The following is a 16563-nucleotide window of genomic DNA, read 5'->3' as shown; positions in this document are numbered from 1 at the left end:
AAAGAAATTCTCCAGCACTCCCCCACAACTCCCCCAAATGAGTCGGCATTTGGTTCACTTTATTTCTTTCCCACCTCTGTGTGGGCACCACAGACACCTTATGTAACCATTTTAAACAAACGCATCCCTGAATATATTGTATGCATGTGTTTTTGATGCGGTCCATATTGCTGGCTCCATTAGTCGAGCCATTAGTCAGCCACCAGCGCAGTGAAGTTCTTCTTTCATCGACAAAACAAAACCTTGGAGAAACACAGCTATGAAAAGTCCCATTGAGACATGCCAGTGTCAGATATGGCATTGAAAACAGACTAATGCCTCCTATTAACCCCTGTATTTTCTACGTTACTCTAATTGCCTACACATTCTTAATCTTAACAATTTAAAGCATGTTTAGGAAATTACTCCTGGATTCTCTCAACGCTGTCATTAGAATTTTCAAACGATTGATAATTTTTTTATTTAAGACAGCTGCTTACTGTTTACATTTTCCCAAACTGCTTTACATCACTAAATTTGTCTCAATATCATTGTGCAAACTTAACAACAACGCGCGCGCAGCGCGCGCACACACACACACACACACACACACACACACACACACACACACACACCTCTTCTGTCGGGTATCAAGCTGTCATGTTGTGTTCTTCAACTACAGTCACATGGCATCATTATACTGCCTCTCTTCCCTTCTTGCTGTGTGTGCGTGCGCGTGCGTGTGTGTGTGTGTGTGTGCGTGCGTGTGTGCTAGCAGCTCTGGTTGGCAGAGGTATGCACTATGCACTCTTAAGTGCCATCGGTTCTAGTGTTGGTTCTTTTTGTCCACATTCTGACAATGATGGATTATGACATGAAAAGAACTTGCTGCCGGCGTCCTTGAAAGCCAATAGGCTTCATCAGTCAAGCTTTTTGTGTTTGCTTGATCAGTTGAATCAATCTTTTGACTGTGTTTGCTTAATCAGTTGAATCAATCTTCTGAATGTGTTTGTATAATTATATGTATGAGAACTGATCAAGCAGACATAAGCATCATCATAATCAGTATCTGTTAGTCACCAGAGTGGTATTCCACTTCACAAATCCCTTCAGCAAAAAGGCACAACGCACCATAAAGACAATACAGAATCCCCAGACAGAGTGAGAGTATACCAAAACAACATATCAATTTCAATTCAATTCAAATTAGCTTTATTGGCATGAGAAAACAAACATTTACATTGCAAAGCAAGTGTCACAATAAGATAAACAGTTGAAAATGGGGAAAATATATAGCGAGGAAGTTTTGTTTAGCGCTGAAGCGGCTGAGTGGACAAAACTCCTGCCTCCTCCTCTCAAGTGATGGTTGAGGTCATTTGAGCAGATGGTTGATGATCAGTCATCAAGTGAGTGCTAAGCGTGTGATGGCTTTACAGTATCATCAGAGAATGTACTGTATGGCTGTGGGAAGGTCAACAATCAATCGAATAACAAAAGCGTATGTTGAACATCAGCCTCATGTTGAACTGCCTCTGATCTGTGTCTGTTCATCTGTGGTGGACAGTCATTTTTGCGTAATCGTCAATCGTTTCCACATTGAAAAATGTCCATACATTATCCCCCCCCCAAAAAAAGATCTAAAATAGCAGATCTACAAGCTTACTGTAACTGTAAGCTTGTAGATCAACTATTTCAGGAAATGGGGACAGAGAGAAGACACGCTGCAAAGGCCGCCGGGATTGGAGTCGAACCCACGGCATGCCTTCAGGCTGGCTCCGCAGCCTAGGTGCCAGACGGTTGAGCTAACAGTCTGGGCCAAGAATAGTTAAAAATAATTAATGGACTTATTAAGTTATTTGTCTTGTCTGACCTTGATTATGAAACCTAAAAGGCCCACAGAAGTACAGAGTGTAATTCTCTCTCTCTCTCTCTCTCTCTCTCTCTCTCTCTCTCTCTCTCTCTCTCTCTAGATGCCTGGCCAATTGTCCAGTCCTGTGTGTCTGACAGTGATCTGTTTCTGTCCTGGTCTCTGTGTCCCGTGTGCCGAGCTCATATTTTGACCAATGAAGGTAAGACACACATGTGAAAACACACACACACACACACACACACACACACACAGACTTGTGTGAATGCATTATTCATAATCACTGAGTGCATGGACACGAATCATAATGCCAGTCCATAAGCTTGTGAACAACAGTATACTGTACAGTACATAAGGTAAGCCTGTACACCACACGTACGTGTGTGTGTGCACACACACACACACACACACACACACACACACACACAGCACGGACAAAACCACATAACGCACAACACACACAAACACGTGTTTTGTTTGTTCAGCGAGCTACCAGCATCAGACCTGTTGAGGATCAGCCACGCATTTCTTTTTGAAGCGTTTCTGTGTGTGTGATAGATTTATCTTAGCCCTGAGTACTTCTGGAATATGTCTGGCATCAAGACTAGCAGTTATTTTATATCGGAGGAATCCAGTTTAACCACATGAGCACCGTAGTCTGGGGGCGTGTCATGATGGGGGGGGGGGGGGGGGGGGGGTAGCCGATCTACAAGCTCACAGCGTGACGCAACTCAATGCGTTGTGAGCTTGTAGATCAGCTATTTTTGGTGGGGGACGACGACGACCAAGTACAGACGCCTGGGAGAGGTCGGTCATTGAAGCGTATATATTTATAGGGTTCGAGTGGTTAACGCATCCAGGGGTCCATCTTTCTCTGTCCGTCTCTCGTGCGTGCGTGTGTGTGTGTGTGCTCTGGGCAGGACAAATGGCGTAAAATATCATTACTTCCGCACTTACTGTTCGTTAAGAAAACTAAAACATCAAATTTTTTCATTATTATCACCGCAAATATCCATCTGTTCCTCTGCCAAAACAATCCATAGGCTACATCTACAGTACAATACAGTACTCCTCAATAATCATCAATCACTTGTCAACAGTACAGCGTTGTTTTGTTACTATGTCTTTTAATGAGCGACATTCAGCCAACATGAATGCATCCTAACACAAACAGTGGAGCTTCAAAAACGGAATGACAAAAAAGCAGAACAAGGAAAGGAATATCCTAGTACAGTGCATCTAAATAGAATGTCTGAATTTGACAAAAAGGGAAAAAGAAAAAAATAATAATTGCAAAAGAATCTGCCCAAGGGAAGAAATAGGCCTGTGTGTGTGTGTGTGTGTGTGTGTGTGTGTGTGTGTGTGTGTGTGTGTGTGGTGTGTGTGTGTGTGTGTGTGTGTGTGTGTGTGTGTGTGTGTGTGTGTGTGTGTGTGTGTGTGTGTGTGTGTGTGTGTGTGTGTGTGTGTGTGTGTGTGTGTGTGTGTGTGTGTGTGTGTGTGTGTGTGTGTGTGTGTGTGTGTGTGTGTGTGTGTGTGTGTGTGTGTGTGTGTGTGTGTGTGTGTGTGTGTGTGTGTGTGTGTGTGTGTGTGTGTGTGTGTGTGCGTGGCGTGCGCCAGAGGCTGGAGCAGATATGAGTGGAACGCAGCGGGTTTTAGGGAATAATGTTCTGCACTGCCAGTAAAACATGAATACACACATTGAGACCGGCCAACACAGCACACTGCATGAAGCCCAGGTGCCACATATACACACACACACACATACTGTACGCACACCCGTACACATGCGCGCACACACAGATGTTAACACATTATGTTGTGCGTGCGCTAGCACAGTGTTTCTCAACCTCTGGGCCGGGCCCCACTGGATGTTGCAACTAAGTGCCCCAACAAATTTGCAATTATCATTATGATAATATAACGTTAACATCATTCATGTCATTTCATTTTGATACCAATCTTATAGGAACAGGAACGTTGCACACCCATCTGACCACTCATTCTGTGTGTGTGCGTGTGTGTGTGTGTGTGTGTGTGTGTGTGTGTGTGTGTGTGTGTGTGTGTGTGTGTGTGTGTGTGTGTGTGTGTGTGTGTGTGTGTGTGTGTGTGTGTGTGTGTGTGTGTGTGTGTGTGTGTGTGTGTGCGCGCGCGCAGCGCGACTCTGTGTGCACGCGCGTGTGCGTGTTGTTTTGCTGATGGTTGTGAAAAAGGACGGTAAATTGAGAAACAAATGCAAGCTGGGATGAAGGAAGCGAGTACAGGCAGACACAAAGAGTCAGACACATTGAGTGAGAGAATAGGGCTGGCGGGGGTGAAGACAGGGAGAGAGTTATAGGAGTCTGGCATTTGAGAGACAGACAGGAATTTGCATGCTTATGTGTGAGGTTGAGACTTAGTGTGTGTGTGTGTGTGTGTGTGTGTGTGTGTGTGCGCACACGCATGTAATGTATGTGCGCGTGTGTGGTTGTGTGCCCTTTTTGTTCAGTGGGTTGGCAGACAGGCAGTTAAATTGGTGTTATTCCACTGTAGATCTAAATACCAGCTTTCAGCAGAGATTCCTGAGCCCAACCTACATGTACACACACACACACACACACACACACACACTGTATATATGGGGCAATGGCGGTCGAGGATGGCTTGTGAATCCCCCTGAATGGGCTTTATGTATGAATAATGACTCGTTGCTGGTCATTATCCCCCTTATTACATAGTTAATTTATCACAGAATGTAACAACTATTATTTTATCGATTTAAAAGATATCTAATGTTCTGTGAACATTATAGCATCTCTATTCTAAGGGGAACCTTCACCAAAAGTAGCGGGTCCGCAAGCTCACAGTGAGCTTGTAGATCTGTTATTTCTGCCCAATTAAGACATGGGGACTGATGGACGACCTAGAGAGGTAGTACAGAGATTTAACAGAGATTTAACCAGTAACACATTGAGACTGCGTCTCTTTTACAAGTGGGAACTGGCCAAGAGGCAGAAATATAATTACACTTCAATACATCGTAAATGTCACATTTTGGGACAGCAAATAAAACACCCATAATACACCTATGAAATAAATACAACAAATCACCAAAGTCCAGTTTCAGGTCCAGATTAAGTCTAGAAGAGCATTGGTTCCCAAACTTTTTAGTCTGCCCGAGACCCAAACTAGTGAAAATAGCAGATCTACAAGCTGACAATGCGGCGCAATTTAAATACATTCATGGAAATGACTAGATTATTTTATTTTATTCATGAAATACTTGTTAGAATTGGGTTTTTTTTTAAATGTAGGAAACATTAGTAGGAGATACCATAAAAGTTGGTCCGCAACCCAAAGATGGGTTGATTGATTTTTAGTGATTTTCAACCAGTGGTCCAGGGACCACCAGTGGTCCTTGAGGAGGTTCCAGGTGGTCCCCAGCTAAATGATGTTATTAACCAAATGGACCCTTATAGATCTTGAACTCTACAACAGTGCGGTTGTTCTCAACAGACACAGCATGTCTCAAGTAGAGTGGTACTGTAAGTCATTCCACAGCGTAGGTGCAACAAATGCGTAAGCTCGATCTCCTTTGCTTCGCAGCTTAGTGGCGGGGATAACGAGAGAACCTTTTGTCTGAAGACCTAAGGTGTCTCATATTTACCTTGGAGTGATTTATAAGTCATTTCATAAAATGTGAAATTGAATTCCGGAGTCGATTGGTAGCCAGTGCAAGGCCGCAAGCACAGGAGTAATTTGTGAACTTCTTTGTGTATTGGTTAACAGTCTAGCAGCCACATTCTGCACAAGTAGGAGGCGGTGTATAGAGGAGAGACTCAATGTTGTAAACGAGGAATTACAATAGTCCAAGCGGGACGAAATAAAAGCGTGGATAAGTTGGACCCATACGAATCAAAACTTTCTCTCTACGCTCTCAAGAGTTAAATTATTGTTAAACATTTGCATTACTTTATTTACAAAATGTCTACACAATTAAATCAATCATTATTTTAATTGTTTGCCTGTTCAGTGTTGTCTCTCCCATGGTACCACATCAATACAGCATGGAACTGTGGACTAAATCTTATCCAACGACAACAGAATTCGAAGTTTTGGGTCTAAAACTCATCAGATGGCGGTCCGTGGCTCAAAAGCAGAATAAATGATGGGCCTTGACATGAGGGGTGAAAACCACTGATCTAGAGGCTTGAAGTGGTTAAAGAGAAACTACTGTACAGATTATGCAAATGAGGCCCGTCCAGCACAGCGCGGACGGTTCACGGAAATTGCGGTCTGACCAAAAAATTGCCGATCAAAACACGAACCAAGATTTTGTTACGGCTTTGCCCACTCGCACCGGCGTATTGTTTTCAGAGACATACTTTAGTTTATCGCTTGGCTGCAAAATGAGATGGTTTTCATTTTACTTATTGTTGGACACGGCGTATGGAAAGACCAAGAGCCAGGGATTGATATTATCCAGGTGCTGCTCGTTATTGATGAGAACTATGGCATCCATAGCAGAGGTCTGTTATTCATACAGCTGCAGTCTACTATTGAGACATAACAGACCGCAGAACGGCATGACTGACCAATAACAATCAAGCATTCAATTATATATATACTGTGTGTGTGTATATATATATATATATACGCACGCACGCGCGCACACACACACACACACACACACACACCGAGAGGGAAACCACTGTTTGCAGAATGCAGATTGAATATCAACCCTGCAAAAAGTGCCACATACCACAAACATGAACTTGGGCACGGGCTGCACGTTAGTGTTGCATCAACTGCATTTTTATTTCCCCAGCTTGATTGATGGCAGGCAGTTGTGTTGTTCCCTTTGGCTCGTCAGAGTGTCTTGCTAGTGCACTAATAAACAACTCACAATTCCAACGCCACGATATACCACACACCAGGCGTTCGTTTCACCAGGGGCATATTTTGCAGAGGATCCCTTTGGGCTCTGTTGGACAATTCTTCTGGCAGTCGCCGACAGTGAAGCTGTACACTGCCACGGTCACAATCACAGTCACGAAGATGTATCCGACACACTGACACACACACACACACACATGCATGCGCGCGCACACACACACACACATACACACACGCACACACCTGCCCTCTGCAGTACTCTAGTCTAAAGTGACTGTCTCATTTCTCTCCAAAAGCCCTTGAATATGATGGAATCCTGCTCCTACACACACAACACTGACTACAACTGACAATCGGTTCATGGTATTTTTCTGAGCCTGTGTGAGAGGGATTACATCTAGCAGCCTAACGTGAAAATTCTACTTGACCCAGATCATATACAGTATGTGATACTGTATGTGCACAAAATATACAGTATGTGATATGTGCACATAGAAATATACAGTACTGTATGTGATATGTGCACAAAATGATCGCTACAGGAGCTATAGTATATCAACTATCACAATCGTTTAAGTGTCTCTCTCTCTCTCTCTCTCTCTCTCTCTGCTCTCACTCGGAGCAATGATTTAATAATAAAACCTAAACTAAAAAGATCTGTCGGCACATGAAGGTTTTTTTGCAGCACTATTTAGCCACTTGGAATTAAAGTCAAAAGTCGGATAGCTCTTTTATTTAATTGTCTTCAGGTGTTTGTCAGGTACTTTTAAAAGCCCCTTTATATTATTTTTAGGGCCGGGACTAATTGCGATTAATTTAGATTAATTAACTACAGAAAAATTAACGCGTTAAAATAATTAACGCATTTAATCGCATATTTTGTTTTCACCGCCGAACCGGAACGTTTCTCACTGGGCACACGTTTCCACTTACCTAAGATGCTGACGCACCCAGCAGCAACATTGCTGTCTGAGCATTCACTTCCGCTAGTACTAGACGATAACAACAAACTGAAACGGCACACGTTAGCATGAATGCAGACCCAAATAAGAACGCGCAGCTTGGGAAATTTAGTGGGAAATTTAGATTTAAAAAGCGAGCGGATGGAAGCGTGGACAGAAATGCAGTTGTATGCATATTATGCAACAAAGAATTTGCCTATCACCGCAGCACATCGTCCCTCACATATCACATCAATGCCAAACATGTTGCTGCTAGCGTGGAAGTTCACGTTACTCCGTCTTCTTCAACGTCGCAACCTACACTCGACCTGATGCCTGGTTTCAGAGGCAATATGACTAAGTCCAAGTCTGACAAAATAACAAACTCCCTGGCTTACTGGGTTGCAGTCAACTGTAGACCAGTTGCGGTGGTCGAAGATATGGGGCTGCAAAAAGTGCTACAGATAGCTTCGTCTGACACAATAAACAATGTTTTGTTGCTGAAGTTTATGTATTCACTATTCATTCCTTTACTCATAAAGTCATAATACCAAAATCCATTTGAAAAAATTGCTTTCTCACTGTTCTCGGGTCAAATAATGATATGCGATTAAAATGCGATTAATCTAGATTAATTAATCGCAAAGCCTCTGATTAATTAGATTAATTTTTTTAATCGAGTCCCAGCTCTAATTTATTTTATTGTACTTATTCATTTCTAATGTTTTTCATGAACTGTTAGTTCATGAATGTCCTCCGGACATCCTGGTGAAGAAATATATTGTTTTAATGTTTATAATGATTACAAACGCATCGCAGCAGGAGCCCTCCACCGCATGCCAAACCCTCGCTTAGGCCACAGCCTGCGTCCATTACCTTGTATGGGCCGACTGTTCGCTACTGTTGACTCTAAACGACAGTTACAATTACAGTAATGTAGACAGACCGTAGTCTGCACTGCTCCGTACTGTAAACTAGATTTTAATAGCTCATATATCTCATCTGTTTTTGTCGTGTGTGTGTGTGTGTGTGTGCGTGTGTGTCTGTGTGTGCGCGTGTGTGTGCGCTCCGTGTGTCAGGTGTGCAGTATGGGCGGTTGGGATCAAACGTGACACTGGCGTGTGGGACGTCGCCACAGAGGTAAGGAGGGAAACGTCTGATTGTCACAATGTCCCAGCATGAGAGTGACGGTGCATTTTTGTGTGGGGGTCTGTCAGAGTTTGCATGCATAAAGGTTGCATGTATATTTAGTTTTAGTGCGTGTGCGTCCGTGCGTTTGTGTCAGTTTGCGTGCACCTGTGTGAATTGTGCAGTGGTGGAAAAAGTACTCCTGTTTTACTTAAGTAAAAGTATCAATACTGCAATTACGAAATACTTAGTAATAGTCCATAGTAGTATTTACTTGAGTAAAAGTGCAAAAGTATCTGCGTCAAAATGTACTTGATGTACCAAAAGTAGTATTCGTTATGCAGTATGTACAATCTTTTAACAATAGCAGATCTGGCTTAGTGACTTTACACCACTGGAATTATTAATGTGTGTAACTGTTTCTGTGTCAGGGCTTGTGTGTGTATATGTGTGTTTGTGTCTGTGTGTCAGGGTTTGTGTGTGTATGTGTTTGTTTGTGTCTGTGTGTCAGGGCTTGTGTGTGTATGTGTGTGTTTGTGTCTGTGTGTCAGGGCTTGTGTTTGTATATATGTGTTTCTGTGTGTCAGGGTGTGTGTGCTTCAGACTGTGTGTGTGCGTGTGCGACTCCCTCTCACTCCGTGCATGTGTTCCTCTCCAGGACAGCGGTGCAGTGGCATCTCAGCCACACGTTGTCATTACCATCTCACACAGTCACATCAGACGGAACGTTGCTGCTCCTCCGCGTCGACCAGTCGGCACAGGGCAACTACAGCTGCTACGATGTCCAGGGGAACCTCCTACATTCTGTCAAACTCAGGCTGGGCAGTAAGTATATGTGTGCGTGCGTGTGTGCGTGTATCTGTGTGTGTGTGTGTGTGTGTGTGTGTGTGTGTGTAAGAGAAAATATTCATAAGTCTATGGCCTCTATTTTCTTTCATGCTAAACCCCTTATCCCTAAACTACTTTGCCTTTTTTTTGTATTTTTAAAAACATAGTTAATAGCCAATCTACATCGACACGTTGTGAGCTTGTACATTGGCTATTTTAACTATTCAAAAATGTTTTTCAAATAGACACATCTATTCAGTTGTTTTAATCAATTGTTCAAAATGTGGTCATAATTATTGTTAGAAGATTAAGTAAGTTAAAATAACTTGTGACTGGCTGTACTCTATAAAGTCACTGAAGAGAAGTCTTCGGTTGGCCTTTGGTTGCTCTAGATGCAATAACAATAAATGTAAGCGAAATATATATCATTTTCTGTCAATCATACTGTACCTGTATACACAATGCACAATGTCACCAATTCATAGTTTTTGTGTCCAAAGCACTGCTTCTCAATGTTAGGTCTGGGCAACACATAGCAGGGTCCAAATGGACCATTACAGGTCTGTATTTAATTAAGTTTAGTTAATTAAACACTGAGGATTTACAGTGTCGATTACGGTCCCATAGTTGAGGAAGAGGTATCAAATGGGCGTTGGTGGTATAAAACATCTCAAACTTGGGGGTACTTGATATGAAAAAAGGCTGAGAATCACTGGTCTGCGAACAAATAAGCCATGTATCGGTTATTTTATTCAACCTATCGCACACAGCAGGGACTTTGGCCTGCAGTCCACCGAAGAATAGCAAGTGCCTTTTTGCTACGCTGTAATTTTCCTGTCAAAATGAATCGCCTGTTGCTCCAGTATAATTTGGAGGCTACGTTTCATCGTCCCTGAGCTGAACTTCAGATCTGGCCTCTGAGAACTCTGGCCAGCGGGACCGTTCCAACTGCATTGTGCAGCGGGGACCCTGTGGAGGGGAAGCCAGTGTTTTGACGCCGCTGCGTCCGCGTGGAAATTCACACAACTTAGCGCAGCTCGGCAGACACTCTGGAACAGATCAAATATCAAACCACACCAGCCTGGAGGAATGTGACGGCTAAGCAAACAAAGGATAGGATAGGATGCTGAGAGAGCAAGCATCGCTATCTGTCTATATCAGTGGTTCCCAAATGGACCCTTATGGGTCTGTAACTCTCAGAGTTAAATTAACTTTGATTTTACAATATAAATTGCGCGTCCCAGAGATGGAAATGCCAATAAAGATGGGTCCTTAGTCTAAGTCACGTCAAACCGTGGGCCCTTGAAATGAAAATGGTTGAAAATCACTGCTAGAGATGCAAAACTCTTCTCTTATGGATGGTCCACGGCATGTATTTTCAAATGGGGGTCCGCGGGCTAATGCGTGTCAATTTGGGGGTCCTTGACATGAAAAAGTTTGGGAGCCACTAATCTATATAACGCATTTGCCATACCTAGCATCCAAGTAAATAATATACCTCGCATACCTGTGCACAAGGATGATAACGTACACCAAAACCCTTTTTAGCGGTGCTGTCCCACGGGAGAGAACTAGAAGAGGGGATCTTGAAACGACAAGAAAGTGGCCGCACACACGCCAATATAGTCACACGCCAATAGCCAGATCGGTGCCACTATTTTATTTAGGACAGCAGGTAGACAGAATCCAATGTTTCAATGTTAAGCCCTGATGAAGGCTTAACCACCGAAACATTGGATTTCTCTTTGTATTTGTTGGCTATTCTGTCAATGACACAACATGCTTTTATCTGAACACACTGAACTGGAACGTGAACTCTTCACTTATCCAAACGGATCCTGGCTCCATATTGTTAACAAACTCTATAAACTCTCTCTCTCTCTCGCTCTCTCTCTCTCACACTGACTATCTATCTATTGTTTACTCTCCTCTACCACTGATGAATTCTCTAACAATGCCCCAAAAAATAAATAACATGGACAAAGCCCTTCATTTCCTGTCACTTTCTCAAAAAGGAAGTGGCTTCCAAAGTTGACTTCCTTTCGGGGTGGAACCCTCTAGTTTTCCTATACACAAGCTGGTCTTATTTTACCTGATGTTTTTGTAGGTTACACTTCAGGATCAGGTGGTAGGCTTAGAACTGTAATGGACCCTTTGGCACACCTTTTTACGTGGAACATAAATTCTCGCCAATTGTCGCCATAGACATAACACAAATATATTTTTCTTTAGTTGCTATCAATTCCAATTCCCGAAATCTCCCACACGCTTGTGTATTCTTATCACTGTTGGCCTGCTCTGGGAACCCATTCTGTAAAAACAAAAAGGCGGTGGGGGGCGGGGGTGGAGGTGTGGTATTTCTTTCCCTTTGGTTTTGCCTCCTTTTTGTGTAGAAACAAGGAACTTGGTTGGCTCCTCCCCTTTCGTATAGTCCACTTCCTCCTGGGTGTGTTTGTGTTTATTCCTACTAACAACATTACATGTTCATGGCAGTGTTGCTGAGAGGTGACCCGCTTTTTTGATTGATTGAAATGTTTAGTGACAAAGTTTACATGTACAGAAAAATGCACAGCACAGTTATACATACTTATATAACGGCTTATTTCAATTGCAGTCCCTTAGTTGAAAATGAAACGCAGCAATGAATGTGTGTGAGCGAGCGTGTCCATGTGAGTGTTGTGTCGCTAATACCAATTACACATGGAATCATCTGCCGCTTCTTATCGTGTCCTGTACTGTATGTGTCTGTGTATTCATGTGTACAAATAATTAGACAAAATGAACAATAAGAATCAGATTAACTTTGTCTTTGTGCTCTGATCTAATCGGTTTGAACTCTTAATTAATAATCGGATTAACTTTGTCTTTGTGCTCTGATCTAATCTGTTTGAACTCTTAATTCCCAGATCCCCCAGGAAAGCTGAACATTTCCTGCCGACTGCCCAATCACTCCCTGGTCCGCTGCTCGTGGCTGGAGTCAGTGAAGACCTTCCTGCCGGCCCAGTATCATGCCTTCTACAGGTGGGTGACTGACTGCATGCAGATAAACACACTGTCTCAACCCAAATAGAAGGGGTTGTTCAATGGATGTTAACCATTTTCTTTCCATCACTCTGCTCTGACTATCGTCCTCGATTATCTTCTTACCTTTTCATGTTCCTGCTTTTACTTTCTTGCCAGTTCGTACCGCCGTCGTGCCTCCGGCTCTCTTTTCGTCGATTTCCATGTACTGTTTTCTACTATTAAATAGTATTGGTGCACAAGCTGTAGGTGTGTATAGAGAACCAAACTGTGGGTTGCAGGAGATCTATTGGGCTTTGGAATTGTGTGCAGCGTAGAGAATAGTCCTTTTGCACACCTACAAGGGACAGGTGCATCTCCCCGCCCACCTGAGAGCACCACAGTCGGGAGACACTCAAGAGAGGACTATAAAGACTTTCCTTTTTAACAAAGCATTTTTAGAGCCTTGCCCTTATGTTTTAAAAGTGTTCCTGTTCTTTTACATGTTTTTAATGGTGTGATGTTTTTTTTATTCATTTGCTGTAGCACTTTGAGATTCCTAAGAATGTAAAGTGCGTTTGAATTAAAACTATTATTATTAACAGGAAACCACTGCGAATAATGAGAGAAAAGAGGTTCCGCACACTGTCTTCACAGTAGAGAGATACCTGATGAAGCTCGTGAGACCGAAATGTTGTATTTCTCAGTAGCCGAATAAGTTACTGTTATATAAGTGAAGACTGTGTTTTCTCTGGAATTGTGTGCAGCAACTTATTGACGGTCGTCATCACATTGACATTGAAAGTGAAAGATAACAGTAATGCCAAGAACTATGAATCATGCCTCATGCTTGAATGGACCGTCTGCCGCAGTCAATTAGAAAGAGAGAGTGGGAAGGAAATGGAGTGTAGACTGAAGTCCACGAAGGCCTCTTCCTCAAACAATGCGTCACTGACTCAACTGATCATTCAAGGAAATAAAAGGTTTCCCACGCAGCTAATATGAATAATGTTACATATGACTGAGCATGCTGTTAAACCGTGTTTGATTGAACCCAACCTTTATAGAAACAAACACCACCAGCATTGCTCTGTGAATCTAAAGCAGTGGTTTCAAACAAGTCTAAATCTCAAGGCACACCTGTTCGTACAAAAAACTAACTTATCTACAAGCTCACAATGCTCGTAGATCTGCTACTGTATGTTTTTTTTGTTGTTGCTATCTTTAAGAATGTGTGGGGGAAATAAGTAAATTAAGACCAAATAAATGCTGGTGTTCACTGTCTGACAACAGAAATGTGGACAAAAAGGTTCCTCAGCCCTGGTTTTACTGGTTCTCAACCCCAGACTACTGCTGTTATCCAGGTGGATTCCAGAGGGGTCCCCAGATGACAGTAAAGTGACAATTTACATTTAAGACCTTTAAGACCTTTTTTAATACAAAACAAAATGGTTATCAATTGTAATCAACAGACTATACTATAAAAGCTGGTCCAACATTGACCACATTGTCAAATAATATAAGCAACGGGCAAAATAGCGGATATACAAGCTAACTAAGAGATCTACAAGCTAACTAAGAGATCTACAAGCTAACTAACAGATCTACAAGCTAACTAACAGATCTACAAGCTAACTAACAGATCTACAAGCTAACTAACAGATCTACAAGCTAACTAACAGATCTACAAGCTAACTAACAGATCTACAAGCTAACTAACATCTAACAGCTCACAACGCCTCGCAATGTGAGGCGTTGTGAACTGCCTTGTGGAACTAAATGTAATCGCCTACAATTCCCCCAGTTCAAATATCATTATTTTGGGGGGGGGGGGGGGGGGGGGGTCACGGTCTGAAAAGGTTGAGAACCACTGATCTATTGTACCAGAGACTGTAGTTAACACCAATCACCTGGTGGTATAACATCTCTCCACTGGTTTTCTAGGGGTAAAGGCGAGGAGTGGAAGCCGTGTGTGGTGGACCCGTCCCTGGAGCGCTGTGAAATCACCCTGCCCACCTACTGGCAGTCTGTCCACATTCTGAACATCACAGTGACCAATGCCCTGGGCAGGGAGCAAACCTTCACGCAGATACGGATGGACAAGCTGTGTAAGACTTGCAACACACACGTGTACAGTACACATACATGCACGCACGGACGGGTGCATGCACGCACGCACGCACGCACACACAAGGACACATACACACGAAGTGACCAATGTCATTGCCCTTTTTTGGTCACTTCATTGCTTTTTATAACTGCATTCTTTGAGCACTTTGCTACTAAATGGTTATGGGGGGTTTGGCATGGTGTTTGTATTGGACAATAGGATGATTCAGTGCTTCGTTTAAAGCTTTAAAATGCAGAGACTAATATTTACATATTAATTTCACTGTGGTCCCCTCTCCACTGCAAATCAATTAAAACCTTGCTGGAAGAAGCAAGTGCAATAGTAACAATTTGTCTTGATTCCATATCGCCCTCAGATGACACCGAACATGCTGTATGTATAGAGTATTATTTGAAACTAACCTAATGTCCATCGTATCCTGTCACCATCATCTCGTTCGAGTGAACAATTACAGGAAAGGCACAACTTGACGACTATCCTAACTGTTGTTGGTACCCCCTTTGTTGAAGGCCAGCTGTCTCCAAGACTCCCAGTAGCTCCTCTAGCAGTTCCAAGAAACCATAAGATATTCATAGGATTTTAGAAGTTTGTACTGGGCAGTTCCAAACTACTTTGGAACAGAAATTCAAATGAGTCCTTTAGTTTCCTCTTCACACACACCCGCCCCTCTAGATTGGATTTTGGATTTCCTGGAGAGAATCATTTACACTTGTTTTTGCTCCGCTCAGATGATATGGGAGTACTGCTTGTGTCTGGTGGCAGAAACAGATCTCACTGAATTAACATGGAGCTGCTCTTGTCTTCATGAGAACGTTTTTAAAGAAGACAGCAGCAGCTGTGTGTTACTGATGCAGAATAGTTACCTGGGCACTTCAGGAGGACTACGCAAATAAAATAAACTGGTAGCACTCGACTGGTTTGCACGTTCTTTATTGTTTTGCAGGGGGTGACACTGTTATCGATTGTTTGTGTGCGTTTGTGTGTTATGCATGAACCATCGTATCTCATCATTGTCTCTCTCCTCTCCTCTCCTCTCCTCTATACTCCTCCATATCTGCAGTGAAACCGGACCCTCCAGAATCCGTGACGGTGGAGGGGCAGGCGGGCCATCCCACCAGGCTGGCGGTGGCCTGGCGTTACCCGTCCACCTGGCCCGTCCACTCAGCCTTCCCTCTCATGTTCCAGATCAGATATAGGCCTCAGGGCTCCACGCACTGGTCAGAGGTCAGTGGCGGCGTTGTGTTTGGCAGCACATTTCTATTTTTACTTTAGCCATATAGTCTTTGGAATGAAACTTCATTTAGTTTTAGTCACCTGGAATGTTTTAGTGTTAGTCTAGTTTTAGTGGGACTAAATGTCATGGGATTTTAGTCGACTAAATCTTCAGTTGCGACGCGTTGTGAGCTTGTAGATCTGCTATTTTCAGCATGCAACCAAGTGTAAAATGACTTATACTGGATCTCTTGTCCACTAGTCCCTTCCTAACATTTCAGTCTAGTTTTTATTTGTTGCCGAAATTGTCAAAACATTTAGTCTTGGTTTTAGTCATCATAGCTTAGTTTTTATTTAGTTTTCCTCTGTGAAAAAACGTAGTCGACGAACATTTTTCATCTTAGTTTTAGTCTACACTTGTCAGTAGAAACGAACAAAGAAGACTTTGTTTTGTCAGGTGGGAAGCCTGCAACCCCGATTGCATTGATCTGAATCTTTAGGCGCATGTGTGTTGATCATGTGTTTTAAGATTAGGTGGAGGGACAATAGGGTACAAAGCTGTCTTCCTATGATAGCGGGCAGCATTGTTTGAGTAACAGAGCTCA

General features: G+C 42.8%; 1 protein-coding gene across 1 annotated transcript in view; it reads left to right on the top strand.

Annotated features, from left to right (window-relative positions):
• Nucleotides 1–1363: 1363 nt before the first annotated feature.
• Nucleotides 1364–16563, top strand: part of il11ra (interleukin 11 receptor subunit alpha) — a gene marked incomplete at its 5' end in the record, with an annotated part of 28043 nt that continues 12843 nt past the window's right edge. The window contains 7 exons of the mRNA XM_080755513.1: nucleotides 1364–1385; nucleotides 1950–2048; nucleotides 8739–8799; nucleotides 9446–9612; nucleotides 12522–12636; nucleotides 14560–14723; nucleotides 15807–15970. Coding sequence (XP_080611639.1) covers nucleotides 1364–1385; nucleotides 1950–2048; nucleotides 8739–8799; nucleotides 9446–9612; nucleotides 12522–12636; nucleotides 14560–14723; nucleotides 15807–15970 — 792 coding nt within the window. The remainder of the gene's footprint in view (nucleotides 1386–1949; nucleotides 2049–8738; nucleotides 8800–9445; nucleotides 9613–12521; nucleotides 12637–14559; nucleotides 14724–15806; nucleotides 15971–16563) is intronic.

The sequence above is a fragment of the Protomyctophum bolini genome (genome assembly GCF_963924005.1).
Source record: "Protomyctophum bolini genome assembly, chromosome: 22".
NCBI classification, from domain to species: domain Eukaryota; kingdom Metazoa; phylum Chordata; class Actinopteri; order Myctophiformes; family Myctophidae; genus Protomyctophum; species Protomyctophum bolini.
The sequence above is the reverse complement of the archived record's forward strand: the minus strand, read 5'-3'. Positions and strand labels throughout refer to the sequence as shown.